This window comes from Buteo buteo, chromosome 2 (genome assembly GCF_964188355.1).
Source record: "Buteo buteo chromosome 2, bButBut1.hap1.1, whole genome shotgun sequence".
Taxonomy (NCBI): Eukaryota; Metazoa; Chordata; class Aves; order Accipitriformes; family Accipitridae; genus Buteo; species Buteo buteo.
Genome location: NC_134172.1, coordinates 50,211,545 through 50,229,889, shown reverse-complemented (window position 1 = coordinate 50,229,889; position 18,345 = coordinate 50,211,545). Strand labels below are relative to the sequence as shown.

At 35.8% G+C, this 18,345-nt stretch overlaps 1 protein-coding gene across 4 annotated transcripts in view; it reads right to left on the bottom strand.

Moving 5' to 3' along the window:
* Positions 1-18,345, bottom strand: part of SUGCT (succinyl-CoA:glutarate-CoA transferase) — a 357,626-nt gene that overhangs the window by 68,516 nt on the left and 270,765 nt on the right. For all 4 annotated transcript variants that reach the window (XM_075054363.1, XM_075054344.1, XM_075054354.1 and 1 more), the window contains one exon: positions 158-221. In XM_075054363.1, the coding sequence (XP_074910464.1) occupies positions 158-221 (64 nt within the window). The remainder of the gene's footprint in view (positions 1-157; positions 222-18,345) is intronic.

Below are 18,345 nucleotides of genomic sequence, written 5' to 3'. Positions count from 1 at the left end.
ATGAATATGAGCACAAATGTCTTCCTGGTTAAACTTGTGTTCATTTGAGTGAAATGTGAAGATGTGTCATGTCCTCAGCTCAGTTCCAGAACTACTCAGAATGTCATGTAGCATTTAATTTCAAGCTCCATTTAGAAAAAAGAATTAAACATCTAACCTGGAACAGCTATCTTCCCAGCTGTTGGATGATTCATTTCCATCACAAGTCCATTGTGCAGCACCTAGAAAAAAAAAACCAAAACCCAAACCACGTATGTAATAAAAAAATATAATCAGTTCCTAAACTCAAGAGGAAAAAAAGAGATAAATATTATCATGTTCTTTCACAGAAAATCTGAAAATACAGGGAGCTACAATTCAAGTAATTTGCTTAATCTGCAAAATGAAAGCCCTGATGTTTGACACTACTCTCTATTTATGCACCTAAATAAATGCTTCAGTAAGACTTTACATGTCTAACGTATCTTTAAGCTCTTATATCCAACATCAAACATAAGAAACTGAGCTGCAAGCATGTCATGCTTTCAACCACCAAAAGACAACTGGTACCAACACGGAATGAGAATTAAAACCTTCACCCACTTTCACTTTTAATCTGCAGTATGTATTGAAGGCCTATATATAACTTATGCTCTCTAGGCTTTTCTTTTCATTGTTACTCAGTTGCTTTTGAGCTCGTGATGGATCACACTATGAAACGCTGTCTTAGTAGCTCCTACAAACATTCAGGAAAGATGACATAATTTTGATGTTATTTCTGTTCTTTCGAGTGGGTATGCCATGCCTTGAGAGCCTTGTGTATATCTGTATGGGATGATATTCATCACAATTTCCAGTTCCTTGTTACTAACACCAAGCAGAAAACAATGTACGATACCAAAATTCTCAAATAATAGAGAAAAAGAAATTCATAAGAGCAAACTCACTGCTATTGTTAACAGAATTCTGCACCAAAGCCAATAAGTAATCTTTATAATTTCCTTACCTATTATTCTGCCATCCTTCTAACACTGTTATCTTAATGACATAATCAGAATTCTTAAAAATTATTTATTTTGTTATTGAAGTATCCTCTACAAATAAAAAGCCTCCCATTAACCAATTATTTTTATTTCCAGTGTAACAAGTCTAGAGTGTCTTGCCAAATGTATCAGCTATAGAAAAGCAAAGATGGGCTAAGACTGTTAAGTGATCATGTAATACATCTACCTATTCACCTTGCACCACAAACAACACTAGCAACCTTGACTATTAATGACAGATGTAGGTCTAATTATTCTTGAAATTTCCAGTTAATGAGATGACAATTTTCTTATGCAGTCTGCACCATATTGTCTATTTTTACTATTAGAAATTTTTCTCCTAATACATAATCTAAGTATCTTTGCTTTGTATTATACATCTTTATTCTTGTCTTTTCCCCAACTGGACACAGAAAACCAATCACTAGCATCTTTATAACATTCTTTTACGTACTAGAAGATTGTAATCACATCCTCCCTCAGTCTGCTCTTTTCTAGACTAAACAAAACTAATTCCTTTAACCATTCTTTCCAGGTCAAACTTTGTGAACCTTTTATCTGTGTAGAATAGGATGCTTAAGAAATTCCCATTCCTGAACAGGTGGTGTCAAAAGGTCAGGTCAGCTTTCTCTTAGCTTGTGGGTGAGCCTATTTAGGTGACATTTAGAAATCCAGATATTTCTGATAATAGATGCTGGTGAAGAATGTCTGTTCACTGGTCTAATTGTTTGGCGCTGTACCAAATCATTAATTCTATTTCTCTTTAGGAAGGTTAATGCCAATTTTGGTAGACGTTCAAGTGAGACATCCAGAATTTTTTTCCAAATGACAGAATTGGAAAATATAATTGCTTGTTTTACTCATTTTTAGAATCTTTCCAGTTATTCTCTTAATCAAACAGTATTGAAAGTTTGGCCTCCTTTCTCCGTAACTTACATGGGCATTCTTTATGCATTTAAATGATTATTTGAGACCTGAATGAAAGAAAACATGCTTATTTGAACTTGAAATCAACAGCACACACAAGTGCATAAGTACTTCTTTAGATGGCAAATGAAGGGCTGTACCTAAAAGTGGCACCATTTGTTTAAAGAAAAACATACAGATTCTCTAGCAGCTACTCAGGGCTCCACAAAATTCATGCTTTCCTGTGTTCTGGGTCTCCAAATTCTTATTCTGGTATCTCTAAATTCATATTCTAATAAGGCAGAATTACATTACTTTTAAAAGTTTTCCTTTTGTTAGACTCCAATTCCATCTCCCTTTTCTTTACAGAATGAACTAAGAAAAACCTGCAGTATCTTTGAGTATCACCAATCTAACATCTATTCCCTTTTAAAAGAATTGCTTAAGATGCAGTCAAGCTTCCTTTCTGTTTTCATGATAACTACGGTGTAGATTTTCCCTCTCAAATACATTATTTTCTTGAAAACACCACAATTACCATTACTCTTATTACTCTTATTTTCTACAGTTATTAAGCCTATATTGGTATACTCAGTTCCATCTTTTCTTTTAAAGAAAGCAACCCCCAAGCAATGAATCTGGCCAAAGACTGGTTTTTTTCCCCCACATCAGCAACACTGTTTGAAAGAACTGTGTCATTTCCTGTTTCACGTGTTCCATTACTAGGATTCCCAAAAAAGAAATTGAAAAAACAACTTCACTGACTCCTCCTCACGTGCATTCTAAAAACGGTGAAGGAAACATATAAGATTACTGCATTCTAGCCTTTGGAAGAATGCAATGTTCAGGTTCATTATCATCAAAGACAAGGAAAGTCTGAGGACAAAGTAAGAGACAAAACTTGAAGGCCTTCTCTTCCTTTGTCTTGTACCACTCAAATGGTCATAATCCTTCTGATGTGGTAGAGTCCACTATGCCCTTTGTATTCACCTTAGCTCAGCATAAGGAACTGATGAATCAAGAGAATCATGTAAAAGATGATGGCCATCAGTAGATCCATTTTTAAATTCTTTTTTCCATATGGCTTACTTTCCAGGCTAGAAATACTCTATTATTATATTATCTGTTACCATTTGAGATTTTGTGAATCAAATTAATGTTTGGGTGGCACTTTACACCGATTATAATGAGATCATTGTAAGGGAATCAGAACCAGTCTTCTGTCTTTCAGTAATAACCTTTTCATGACATTTCATTTTATTCCAAATACAGTCATCTTGTTGATTAAAGAAGGAACCTCTCTTGTCTGTCTACTGGTTAATGAAATGAAAACCTGATATCACCATTTTGTAATCTTATCTCAATAACAGTACTAGCAGTGTCCTGCTGTTATTTGTGACATGTTCATGTAGGATTTTTTTTGTCCTGTTCATACATGTTTACCTTTTTCCTCCTGACACTTAGAACTGTAAAGGAAAAGTCTCTCCTATTTGCAAGAAAGAAGAAATTACACAACATGAAACAGTAAAAAAATCTCTGCATTCTACTTAAGTAAATAGAAGACAGGGTTGCTCTGATTTGTGCCATCTGTTATAACGATTCCTGCATCAACTTTTGCTACATAAACTTTTTTTTTGAAAAATTTTGTGTTTTCTTGCAGACTGGATTTGAAAAACTACATAGATATTATCTACACAATGCAGAATATATGTAATCCTCTATCATTAGTTGCTAATTCTACTTTGGTATTATTTTATATGCAGACAGTATCAGATTTGCCCATGTTACAAAACCAAAATACTGTTTGTTAATGGATAAAAACAACAGAAGTACTATATTTTACATTTATTTAGCCAGTATAGGTTACTACATGACTTTATTCAAACTACAGCAAATAGAACAATTCATATGATTATGTCTTCTAACCACAGAGAATAAAATAATTTAATTAAAAAATTACTTTATTATTATTTTCCCAATACTATATGCAAGGAAGTCCACCTAGAATCTTTAAAGCAAAGACCTTAACGTTTTATTTGTGTCATGCAAACCAAGGGTAATTTACTATATTTCATCATATATATTCTCAGTTCTTTCATCATTCTCTCTTAGCTTGGCCTGAGAAAAACTATGGAGGATACTTACATCAGCTGCTATGAAGCTTACAGAAATTCAGATATAATAAATTCAATGATTAATTTTGCTCTTTTCCCTAACCTCGTTAATAACTGCAAGTTAAAAAGTGGTTAACATTTTTATAACAGGCAGCATTAAATTCCCTTAGCCATCTGCTTTCACAAGGAGGATCAAATATTAACTCTAGTTATTTCTTGTATTCTCACCTTGTTCAAAACAATTATTCAACTGACACTACTTTTCTGCATTAATATTTATATTACCAGTGGGCATGTTCAGTTGAATACTGTAATTTTTCTTTCAGTATTTGAGTCTCTTTTGAGTCTCACTTAAAAGCTAAGTGACATATAAAGAAGAAAATGAGAATAAAATTAACTTCAAAAGAAATATAATTATGATATAAAAATATAATATGGCTGCAGAAACAATTTTAGATTTCATCTTCATCTAAAAGACTTGCAAGGCTGAAAATCTAGCTACAAACAGGGGTTTTATCTTTGACTGTTTGGGAGTTAAGACTCATTCTTTACAAGATCATACAGTACATGCAGTGGTGCAAGACAATTTTTCAACTTTCACAGATCCTTCAAGGAAAAAGGTGAAACTCTCATTTTTCTACAACTGTACTGTTCCTTAAGGTAGCAAGACATACAGACTATTAACGCATATGGTAGCTTTCTTTAGGACTTATGTGTGAGTACCTATTTACCTATCTAAAAAACAGCTAGAAAAACTATCACCATGCAGGATATGGCTTCAGGATGATTTAAAGGAATCTGTTTTCTCTTGGACACTGCATAACTTGTAGGAATATCTGATGTCTGGTGATAGGTCCCTTAATTGATAAATACAATAACAATACATACACAAAAGGGTTCTTTTGATAAAAAGATTATATAGCAAAGTAACAAAAGCTGTGAAACAGAAATTAATCATTAATATTATTATTAATAAGCATTAATCTTGCTCACATCCCTCAAAAATGAGTGGCTCTTACATGCTATGGAAGTAAAATAATTAACTGTATTATTGATGCAGCAGCACAAATGGCGGGCAGGAGAATCAGAAACATTGTTTCTGCCTTTTTTCACGTGGATAATGGGGTGTTTGTCCACCTAGTAAACATCTGGCAAATTCTGCAATGACCATAAGGTTCATTTCAACTGTAATGTAACTGATTATGCACGTAACCAATCACCCATGACAATGCACTTTCTCTTTGAACTGCCATCAAGGTTTCAAATCAGTTCTAGGTACTACCTAAGATACAATCAGCTTCCAAATCCTAATCGAAGGAGATGCTGGAATCAGAATCAGAAACATATCAAACATGCTGTCAGGCCCCTCCTCCTGCCCCCCCCCCCCCGCCCCCGCAAGTTTAAAAAGTTCTATTTAATGTAGAGCCATGCATTCAAAATATGCATTTGTACTGACACCACACTCTCAGTTTCATCTAGAGTTTAGTGAAAAGGATTTTCAGGGCCACAAAGGAAATGATGTAACCATTTTCTCCATATTTTTGTAGCCACAAGATAGCCGCCTGTTGGTAAATATAATTACTACTTGTGCCTCCAAACCACAAGAAAATAATAATACTGTTTTTCCTGTACATGCCGAACATAGAGCTATGGCCATAATCACCCCCTAAAGAAGTAACAGTGTGTGTTGTGAACACAATGCCATATTGGAATTGCATCACACATCCTAAAAGCACCTCTTTCCAAATAAAAAGATGTTAACTCATTTGATATTTGAAAAGGATATTAAATGTATCCCTATCTGATGCCTGGTTCTGCTTGGTCTCATATTTCTAGAACAGTGTTACACAGCAGAATGTTTTGCATATCAGCATGTTCCCCCTCCTCTTTTTCAATGCAATAGTCCCAGTATTTTCAATTCCTGTTGCTAATGAAAGTTGTCTTTTATCACTAATAACTTTACTATTATTCTTTCCAAACACAGCTTCTAACATATAGGGCTCACCTGGAGAAGGTAATATCATCTCTCTACTGTATGAGCCATGTAAGTATTGTTTTAGTGAATCACATCTATCTTCACTTTACCTGCACCAACCTCTCATATTTGAAGTATTTCACCATTTCACACTGGAACAGTACATAATTTAAACAAAAGTAATGTTCTTTACAAATTATTGAATGAGTGAAATCTGGGGGGTTTTGTTTCTCGTTGCTTAATTTACCTCTTTACTCCCAGTCACTTATTCTGACACACTAAATGCTGTGAGTATTAGCACTACATCTGTGATACTAAATGAATACAACAGAAGAAAACCACAGTTCACTGGAATGTCCTTATGCTCCATTTCTGCTTTCTGCTAGGCCTGTGTCTTACAGATTGTTTACTCTGGTGAACTTTTTCTTTTCTTTGTGGGTGTGAGGTGATGGCTTTGACAAAGTCCTTCTTATGCCACAGCTTCACAGCTTTTTACACACATGCTGTAGACAAAATTACTTTTTATTGACATTCCTAGGGATGGGGTTTTGATGTCTGAAGCATATATCTTTGGTTCAAAAAAGTCCTGATCCATGTAACCACATTCAAATACTTCTTGCTTTTCTACTTGCCTGCTGTGTCTCTTGTTCTACTACAGAACACCTCAACTGGATTCCCTGTTGATTCTTAGGATTTAATTTCCTTACTTTTTATTTAGTATCTTTTGCCTAAAGAGTTTTTACATTTCTCCAGTCTAATAGTGGTTCTATAAACTAGCTATTGGCTCTTCAGTATTGAATTTAAGTTTTACAGTGGCCATGACTTTAAACCGAAAAGGCCTGCTCTGATACAGGACTTCAAAGTTTCATACCTGCATTCCTGTATGTCACTTAAGTCAAGAATTGCCATTCTGTTTGCATGCTCTAGAACTAAATGTTTCAAAAAGGCAATCACTCAGAGTGATGAGAAATTGCTTCCCTTATGCTCTATCCCACTGTGACATTTGACCAGCTGAAGGTAGTTGAAGCCACCCATTATTACTACTCATTAGGCTTCGTTGATTCTTTGATCTCCTTCAACGTTTTGGACTCAATATCCGTTTCCTGATCAGAAGGCTCAACAGTATAGCCCTAATACTGCTCCCCCAGCTCTATGACCTAATCTGTCCTTCCTGTTCAGTTTATAGCCAGGTATTACACTCTCCTATTGATTTTTGTCATTCCAACATTCTTCTGTAATGGTTACTATGTCAAGATCCTCCTTCTTTGCCAAGAATTTCAAGTCACCTATTTTTTCTTTTACACATCTCATGTTGGTATACAGATATGTATAGGTTTTGTATGCATTTGGGGAAGCAGGGAGTTGGCCTTGTCATTTTTTATTTAACTCTTAAGTTTGACACTGTATTAGTTTTCCAGAATTTCTCAGTTGTCCCTCCTTCAGTTGTGCTGGACATTTCATTCTTGTCCCTTACACCTTTTGTATGACTGACATCATTAGCAGATGTCTTTAAACAGTGTGAACCCTCATTTGTCAGCTTTTCCTCAACTCCTGTATGAGTAACCACACTCATTAATTTCCTACACCAGCAATCTGTTTTTATTACGGTTCTAGACAACCCCTTCCACAGAGGTTCTTCCTCCTCCAAGCTCTGTGTAAGTATCCCAATGGAAATCCTACTTCTTGTCATCCATTAACTGAAATAGCAAAAATCTTAAATTATGAAACCTGCACATTGGACTAAAAGCAGTTCAGCAGTGAGCATAAAGATGATGAAACTTCACCAGCTTTCCTGGATGAGTTTCCAGGATTTTTTAGTGGTTCATAATACTGGCAATGAATATATCCACCACAGTGAGCTCCTCTCAGGCACCCTAGGAACATCTGTTCTTCAAGTTCTGGCCTCACCCTCTTCTGCTCTGAGAATCTACTCAGCAAATTGTTTCTGTGGCCAACATGAACCAGGCAATTAATGTTTTTAGTAATTCAATTTCCTAAATAATCTTTCAAATTCAATAATGGAAGTAAGATATGACCCTGATACTCAGAGTAGTTCTCATATTAATGTTTTTCTTCCCTTAGCACCTACTGCTACAAAATAAAAAAGTCCTTACTGCTAAATCAGCCACAGTATAATGCACAAAAGAGACATTAAATAATCCAAAAAATATTAAACAATGAAAACCATTTGTGACAGAGCAGAAACACCTTTGCCATTGTCTAATCATCAAACACATACTTATTCTTGAGAAAAAGTACTAAATTCAATTTATACCTCACAGTCTAGGTAAATATGAGACAGCTGCTAAATACGTCTATATAAATCTCAAATGTTTTCATCAGATGTATTGGAAAGTAATGAGAGTAAAAGAAGGTACTTTTATTCTAATAGCAGACCATATTCCAGTAAAGAATCAGTTTATTAACTCTTGTGGAGAAGCAAGTATTTCAGAAGGGTTTATTAGCATAATTAATATTTATAATGAATAGCAAGGAGATTAAGAGAACAAAGATTTATAACTCAGGCCAAAATATAAAAAAGTGCAAGGACAGAAGTCTGTAATTAACTGCATAAATTCTCTGATTTTCAAGGTTCCAGACCTGACCCTGACTTCAGGGGGCTTTCTGGGTGCTCAAAAATCAGGCCCCTTCCCTCAGGTGCCCAAGCATAGCTGCCTGATGACCTCCTGCACCATCAGTCTGGAAACGTGGCAGAGGAGAGAATCTGTCCATATTGGTTAAAAAAAATACATATACTTTTCAGATGTGGATTTTTTCCTGAGAACTGAAATGTTGATTGTAAAACCACATTTTTGGTGGGTTTGTATGTGTAAATCCTAAATTCACAGAAATATTCAAGCAAAGATGGTTGGCTGTACAGCTATTTGGATGTGAGACCTGGCTCATTGTGATAGCAAGACGGGGTGTGGCTGTATTCAAAGCACTGGCTCTGGGATCAAAGAGCCTGCCTTCAGCTGCAGCATACCTTTCATGTATAATACTGGTAACTCCACGCTGATCACCTGGAAGGTGCTATAGAAACATTGATTTTATTACTGCAACAGACTGAAATAGAAAGCTGGTTTTGCTTCTTTCAGTCAGAATTTCAGTCAGTTTTGCTTCTTTCAGTCAGAATTGCCAGTAATGTACTGCTAGCAATGGTGTTGCAAACCACTGGGTTTTGATAATATTTTTCCTACTTTTGATTATTACAAATACTATATTCAGCATTTAAATATTATGTTTTTAGTTTCTCTGATCAAAAAGCATGGACAAACCTAACTACAAATAATTTTAAAATATGCAATTGAATGTAAAAATGAAGGTAAGTGCCCTGGATTGTACATGGGTTATATTATTTTGGTGTCAAGAATGTCATGTGAAAGGCTTTCATTTTATTTTATTTCATTGCAACTTATCTCTCATGTTAAACAACAACAAAGTAAGTTTCCAGATGTTTTCCTTTGTGGAAACTGACTTGTAAATGCAGATGAATGTAACTGTATTCCTACAGTGGTACTAACCTAGGACCACCCCGCCTTCAAGCACCGTGTACTGTAAGTGGGAGACTGGTAGCGAGAAAATACTGACCACCTTTCCACTGCCATTGTTTTCACATCAGTTCTGTAGATATTTCATACATTCATTATATTCAGGGATCATATCCAGACTCGCCTACAGAGCTGGCGATGATGAAGAGAAAATTCTGATGGTTTCTGTGGGCCTTTGTACAACTGAGATTTTTTAGAAGTACCTTTTTGCCACGTGGTATAGGAATAAGTCACACACAGTCACAACTAGCAATCAAAATGTGCAATCTTAGACAATATTGGATATTAAGAACACTTCTAATAATTCCGTTATAGAAATCATGTGTTTTCTCAGATAGGCATGCATGCTATGGCAAGAATACATTTATAGAAGGAAAAGAAATCTCAATAGTCAGGAAGTCTCAAATATTCACAGACTTACTGCTGAACTAATAGTAAGCAAAGGAACCATTAACAACAGCATTGTACCATCATGCTAATATATCACTTAGTTTCTGACGGTCCTTGGGGACCTCACTTGTTTCTCCCAGTACAAAGTACATAATCAGTATAGGTTTTCCAATCTTGCATGCCACACTGAGTTCCCAAGAGCTTAAGTACTCCATCCATCTTTCACCTGCCATGTAAGTGTTGTTTATTTATACAGCATTCGTTGTTTTGTTAGAGCTAGTCTGTCAGCTCAGAGTACTCACCCCTTCCCAGGACTGCAAAACTTGCTCATCCACAGAGGAATGCCACTTAACACTGGCACCTGCTTAGTATTGTAAAGTACATCTAGATGGGAGCATCTCCCTGCAGACCCTCAGCCTGCTGCAGGCAGAGATTCACTACATCTCTCCTCATAAGCAGTTTATTCCTGCATACTCTTGCACTGACCTTTGTAGCCCTTTAGAAAAGGAACTGTGACTGTGGTTTGAACTACAGCATTTTGACATAAGTCAAAGGAGCATTGTGGAGAAACACAGGCAGACTACCCTGGTAAACAGTAGAGATGCTGTTCAGTTTGAGTGTTGGGTTCTCCTTCCTCAGTGCTTTAATGTCCTGGGCAGTCAAAGGAACTTTCATCAACAGAAACTCCAGCACATGGAGATCCTTCCTGATTTATACTCTACCCCATTAAGACTGGCCTTTGTAACAAAATAATTTAGGATCGAGAACTCCTAACTGCGTGTACACCAAGGAACTGGGATTCAAGAGTGCTACTTGAAAGACGTGGAGAAGTGTACTGAGGTGAAAAATAATTTCCCACTTTGTATCAGTAGCTTCCACTACTTTCTAGCAGTTCAGTACTTAACAATTTTTATCCACTTGTCCATTATTAACATTTAATTTCATGAGTTTTATTACCCAGCCATAAAATTTCTCTCCAAGTTGCAGTAAAGCAAAAAGAAACTAAAGCCAGGCAGGTATTTCAGAGCTATCAGTGTACACATGAAAGACCTGATTTCTTTCAGAAACTATCCTTGTTAAAAAAAAAGCAAACCATAGTTTTGAAAATACTACATTTCACAGTTACCTAGTCAATAATGTGCCTTAGTTGCTCTGTGAGAATTTAATGTAAAAAGCAATTAGTATTTGCCTACTATACAGAACTGTGAGCAAAATCAATACAGGTTTTTAAACACAGTGCTTCCTATGAACTTTGCAGTGCTTCCAGACTTTCTTGCTTTGAAGTTAATGATCCCATGCCATTAACCTTAACAATGAAAATACAGGACTTAAATTTATAAAACACCACAGAAATATCACAGTTTTGAGTGCTAATGTACAGAGTTAACAATAGCCTGCAATAATGCCACTGGCTATTATACTACAGATTTTACTGATGTTCCCATAAAGAAATCTCATTTGGCTGGAAAATATACATCAACTACTTAATGGAAACGAATCTTAGGAAAGCACTGTTCATTTCCTTAAGCCACAGGAATGTTAGAAAATTAGAAAGTTCTAGACATACTGCTAAAAACACAGAGAACCCGATAAAGCATTGAATTTGCATTTCTGCACTGATCTTCCACATTATGTTCACATTTGTGGCATATAAGAAGCCTGAACCTTGTTTTGCTTTGTCAGGTTCCCAGTGAGGACGCCTCAGAAAGCAGGCACCAGGGCTAAGCCTCAACAAACTCAAAGATCAGGAATTCCATGTGGAATTACGAAGAACATTATCCCTGAAAACTCATATTCAGGCAACTACATGCTGAATATAAGCCCTATCAGTCCCTTATGACAGGCTTTCTTCATCTCTGTTCCCAGCACAATTGCTATCAGAAATCTGTAGAGTTCACAGTGTCTCTATAGAGACAGAAATTCTCACATGCTTTCCAGAAAAACAGCTTCATACCTTTTACAGATCAGTTGTTTAGAGCACATAGTTGCTGAAACAAGTTGTTATAGAAGCTATGAGGGACCAAGGAAGGTAAAAAAAAGGGAAATACTAAGGACAAATTCTTCCACTTAAAATCTTACACCAGTTTGCATGAACAAAGGCATTAGATAGTTCAGCTGCGTAAATTGGTATCTTCAAATGTTCTGACCTATTTTGGAAGTTACACCTCAACAGTGGTACCTGTTATGTAATACAAGGATCTGATAGCATTAAAAGCAGAATTGACAGTAATCGCTCATGACAGAATAGTACTTTTTCCCAATATTTAAATCTAAGCAGAAGTTCAATGTAACTGGAGATGCAATTTGTACATGTCTACATACTGAACCATTTCAGGGCCTTCATAACACCATCAGTTTGCAACACTTCACTGTATCTGAGTTTATTTGAAGCAGGTTGCACAGCGATTAACATTTGCCAGAAGAAATCTCTCATGTCAAGCCATAAGCACTACTCTGAATATTCACTTTCTATAAGACATTTCATTCTAACTAGTGCTATTTAAGCAGACAATTAGAATGAAGAGGAATCAAACTATACAAAATGTACAGAGGTGACATCTAATAAAATAAAAAAAAAATTTAAAAAAAGGAAACATTTTAGGTTTACAGCTGTTTCGTGAGACTAGATCCAATCTGGGTTAAATTTAAGTATAACACAAATGCATCAAAATTTAATGTTTTGAGCCTTCTAATTAAAATGTTATTTTTCAGAAGTCAGAAAGATTTTTCAGTGATGAGACCCACCTCCAGTATCTAGTTTCTGTGATTATGTAAAAGCCCAATATCATAGTATTTCCTGTGAGGATCAGGTCATGTCAGAGACCTACTAGAAATCCATTCCCATAAAACCTTTAGCTTAATTTCCACATAAATAGATATAAATCGGCTTCAGTTAGACAGGCTTTTCTTTTTCTTCAGAACTGAATCTGTGTACCTGCAAATGTTTTCTCACTCATTCAACACCACTATTTAGTTATGATAAATAGAGAAAGAAAAAAATGATTCCAACATTTCCCCAACCTTTACTTCAATCTTGTATCAGAAGAAATATGCTTTTGGAAGAGCTAAAAAGTTCTGCCTTTGTGTTCATGTATTCCTTAGTCTCCTGAAGATACTACAGCTGACAGTATTCGACTGAAAGCTGCTTTTTGAAAGATGACTACTGTTCACTGCACTCAGCCCATCTTCCAATTACAGGAAACCAGAAATTATCCACACATAGTTGCCACATAAAATTAATTTACAGTTACTACTGATACAGACTGCAATGGAATATGTTATCTGGTGAGTTAGTAAAGACAGTCAAAGAAAGGATTTCTCATTGAAAAATGAGCTCACATTATGGGACTTCTTGCTCTGCCATGCATGTGTGGGATGATTTTGGAAATTAACCTTATGACCCACATTCGCCTCAACTACCATTATATCCTTGACTGAGGGTTGCAAGATGGTAACCAAAGTGCCCTCATTATAGTCAGCAGAGATAAAGACACTTCCAGAGAGTGATTATGACTCTGATATTTGACTATGATTATCATTACTATGATTATGATTCTACTCTATTAACCATGGAGTAGTCTTACAACAAGAATGCAGCTACCTCTAAAATCTGACTTAAATGCTTATTTTTAACTGAGATGTATTCAGGACTCTGTACATCAGTTCCTCATCTGTAAAATGTGGGAAATAATATTTCCACAATTTTTCAGAAGAATAAAAGGTACATGGGACACTGAAAGATACAGAAGGGATGTGGTGTTGGGCTAATTTCAGAGCAGTGTACATAAGTCATTTGCCTTCTGATTTACAGCAGCAGAGGTGAGACAGGCTGTCAAAATGAATTTGCACTATATAATAAAATCCTCAGCACTACTGCTGAAATTCACTGTCACTGCTTCCATATACCCATTGACACAGATGTTCCTTATCAGTTCTTTCCTTTTTACCAATAACAAAATATTAAAAGGCTTAGAGTCAATACTCTTTGGGTTGAAGGAAAAAGCAGTGATGCATGCAGAAAATGTGACCTGAATAAGTGGTAAGTGTATAAGGTATAAAAGGACAGCTCAGATCTGTGTATAATCTAGTTTTCCCTTTCAGCACTGACAAGTGCTCCATCTAGTCAAGCCTCTTTGCTTACAGGCAGTTGACAGTTAGGGCCTGCCTGCATTATCTCTTAATCCATCAACACATACGTGAAAAGATACTCCATCTCCAGAACTAATCTGGAGTTTTTTCAAGTAGGGTTCATGGAGACAGTTTACTTCTTTATCTTGCATAAACACATCACTCAAGAAGACAACATCAAAGACAGCAGAGCTGTCATAACTCTGACGCTTCCTTTTTTGTTATTACAATTGCTCAGATATTCAAGGCAATGAAGTCTTTACTGAACTTCATGAAGGTAAACCATGCTAAGCTGGGACAATTTTCCAATTTAAGGAACATGGTACCCCCCCCCCCAAAAAATTTTAAAAGTTTCACATATGTAACTGATACTCAAACATAGCTACAAGATACTTAGCTTATATTTATTTTGTGTTTGATTACTAAATTGTAGGTGCCTAGTTTTGATTGCAGTTTATTATGGGAAAAAAGCAAATGAGGTAGGAATCCAATCTGCTCTCTCTGAGGTAGCTCCACAACGTGGACCAAAGCATGGTAAATGGAGACTTGCTTCAAAAGCTCTAAAATGCTAAAGTAAATGCACCTGCGGTTGCCTAAAGGTTCACTGTAATTAAGTAGGAATAATTTTACAAAGAGAAGTATGTGACTGGGGACCTGGACAAGGAGCTGTGTAATGTAACCTGGGGTTGTATGTTGATTAGCTTGAAAGACAACAGATCCTGCTTCCACTGGCGCAAACAGGAGTCAGAGCAAAACCCAAAACATGCTGGGCTACTGCTGTTCAGTCAGTTATGTGTTTTAGCCTGTTAATGATGAATCCCAGATGGACATTCATAGTTGTCTCTTGGAAAACTGGAGTAGTAAATACATTTTGTTCATTATCATTCATCTATTTAGGTATAAGTTCTAAGTGACAGGCTGAAGACATCCTTCAGGCATTTAGAATGTTTTTCTTTCTACTGCTAGGCTAGTGATGTTAGACTAACGTGATTCTGTCATTGAAGTTAGCTGCCTGAATCTTTCTCCTGAAGTACTCATACTTTTCTGTTTGTAAAAGCTGTCAGAGTTTGAAACTAGTATTAAGTTCAGAAACAACTGATCTTTCAAATTCCAATTAAAATAACATGCTTGAAAACATTTTAGTGCTTTAAAATCAGCTATTTCATCCTAAAAAATATGTGTAATGACAGAATTATTTGAGACTGCAAATAGAGAACACAGAAAACCCTCAAGAACCTCATCTTAGTCCAGTTCTTGTTCTCACAGCCCATTTCTAAGAGGAACCAATCCAAAGGCAAAAAAAGCTTTCTTCTTTTCATACCAGCAGAAATGGTACAGTTTTATTTTTCAGATTTACAAAACAGTATTGGTTTTGGTGGATTATGATCCAGAAAAATGTTATTGAAATTAGATGTTTATATAGTAAAACAGACAACACACAATAGTTTATCAGCCTCATATTACTGTGGAGTAGCAAGACGTCTTTAGAAGTGTATTTTTCTTCTTTTGCTAATTAATGCCAAGATTTTTAAATTAATTTGAGAACAACATGAAAACCATATGTTAAAATTTGATGGTTGTGATCAAATAACAATAGAGATCTGTTAGTTCTCCCTTTAACTTTGTAAATATGTGTTAAAAATTATTCTCAAAATCGTCATAAGGATTAACAAAACGCTCTAACACATGCAAAGACAGAATTCTAGAAATCAGCAATTAAAATTACTATTAATAGTGTTATCAAGGAAGAAAAGGAATACAAACAAAGGACTTCAGCTATATCTCAAAAATTCAATAGCATAATTCACATTTATTAATTAAAAAAGAGTTCCAATCAAAAATTTAAACCAAATTCTCTATCCCTATTAGCTTTAACTTCCATTTATTGTGATACCAAATGGAAGCTTCAGGATTTGATTTTCTATGTTTAACATTTCTCTTAATCTTTGAGTATCACTAGAGAAACTCTAAATGCTTCACAATCCTACCTTCTGCTTCTTTGCACTGATATCTCAGAGTAAGAATTTTTTTTAGTTTTACTTGATGACGATGGAAGAATCTTCCTTGTAACTTTCACTATAGATCTGACAGCAACTATAGCATTAGGGGCCTGGTCCTCATGGCATGAAGGCCACAGCTAAACTTTTTAGTAGAGCCACAGCTTCATTTTAAACTCTGGTCATAATGAAAGACAAACATGAGTGTTGTTTTCTCATAAAGATGTGTTGGCAATCTGAGTGGAAGAGTTCAACTCCATCATGTTTAAATATATTTGTTGATTAATTCTAGCAGACACAAATTGTTTCTGGAATGCTCTTAAAATTTCTTGAGACTTTTATAACTTAATTGTGACTTGTATGCAAAGTTTCAGATATGTAGTTTCATGTACAATGTATTTTAAAGTTGCACTTAAGCCTTGAAAAGGGATTAGTAGAGCCATCATTCTGAGAAAAATTGTAGCTGTTCTCTCAGCAATCTGAGGAGTCAAAAAAATGTCTGTGTCATTCTGCAGTACTGAAATTATGAGGTTGACTGCCAGTGGTGGCACTCTCTGAGGGACAGAATGAGGATCTAGAGGAAAGGCAGACGTCTCCATGACTCCTGCTTGCTAATGCCTGCTGGTAGTTAGTTTTATGCACTGGCATGATAAGGTCATGAAGAAAGTCTGTGGTTGAAGAAAGTCTGTGGTTGTTCCAGAAAAGTTTTCATCTTAGAGAAGTCTTCAATGACATAAAACAGAAAAAAAAAATCTGCAATAACTTGGACAATATGCAATGAATACATTATTTCTAAAAATGGTGGCATTTAAGTGTTCTATAAGAAAGAGCCCAAAATCAAGACTTCTTGTCTTGCCCTAGATCAATTTAACTAAAATGAGTGCTTATCAAATCACACTGCTGTGCCTATTTGCTTCTCTACTTAAGCTAATTTCACTATGGAGAAAGAAAATCCTAATGTAATTTTTGAAGCTCCATGAATAGAGAATGTACATACATGCTTTTTAACACTTTCCATTGCCATACACACATGTATGGCACGCACACACAATTTGCCTGTAATTCAGCTTGTTTAGGAAGGACAGTACTTGTGCTAATGTAGCTTAATTAGTAACAGCCAGAGTTAACTCTGCTATTGTAATTCTATGAATTCTTGCAAGGTTCTTTAAAGCACTGAGGAGAGGTTTGAATGGGGGGACTAGGAAAGGAGTAAAAAATGAAGCAGGCACATGGTTTTCATTTGGGGGGAGGGAGTCTGTTACAAAATTTACTTGACTGCTGCAGGCAATATTGGAGGATTAAATGGAAACTGGCTGAACCTTAGCTTCCAGTTTATAAAGAGCATTCACTCTATAAAGTTTCCTTATAGCACCTTTTTACATAATGAGCTTTAACTAAATTCTGTCAGCACGGAAAGTGGTTCATATGGTTTAAGATGTGTCTTACTTCAGGAATTCAGAAGCTTTTCCTTTCAAAGGCAGAGAAGCAGATCTAAAGGAGGGCTTGAGTCTTGGAAGCGGTGGAAGATGTTGTACCTTTCCCATGTCTCATGCTTTCAACTACAGACTTGAACAATTCTATGCCAGGGTGTTGATCTTGTCAGCTGCAATTGTCTTTCACCTGATTATTCATATGCCCATAGCCCTCAGCCCCTTCAGAAAGTGTGAATTTTTCCAGTAGTACAATAACTGATAAAAAAAGTAGGAGGGACAGATATATAACCTGATGTCATTTATATTTAAGTTTCTCAATTTTCAATTTGTTTTCTTTATTTCTGTTCTGGGCTCAGAACAATTTTACCTATAATGCTCTTTTCTGAAATCTACTTGACTCATCAAGTTGCCTGCCTCTCCTTTTCCTTCCTCTTTTTCAACCGTCAAGAATTTCCAGCAGGCTCAGTCTTGCATAAGTACCACTGGATGTTATGAAGAAAAGAACACAAGAATATCCAGCATCAAGATTTATAGTGTCAACCCCCCGCCCTCTTGTTGTTGTTGTTGTTTTGAGCTAAATTCAACTCCTAATTATTATAGACAACAATGATAAATGATATTTTGTACAGTTGTGCATAGAGAAATACTGGAGTATGTTGTTTCAGGCATTGCGCAGCTGCAAAACCTCTGTTGCCATTCTAAGTAGACACAAAAGCTTAAGAGACTTAATCATTCAAACACTTCTAGGAACGTAAGTAGCTTTATCAGTGCACAATGTTCCTGGGAACTCGAAGTAGTTATGCTATTCACATGTACAACTTGAACTGAG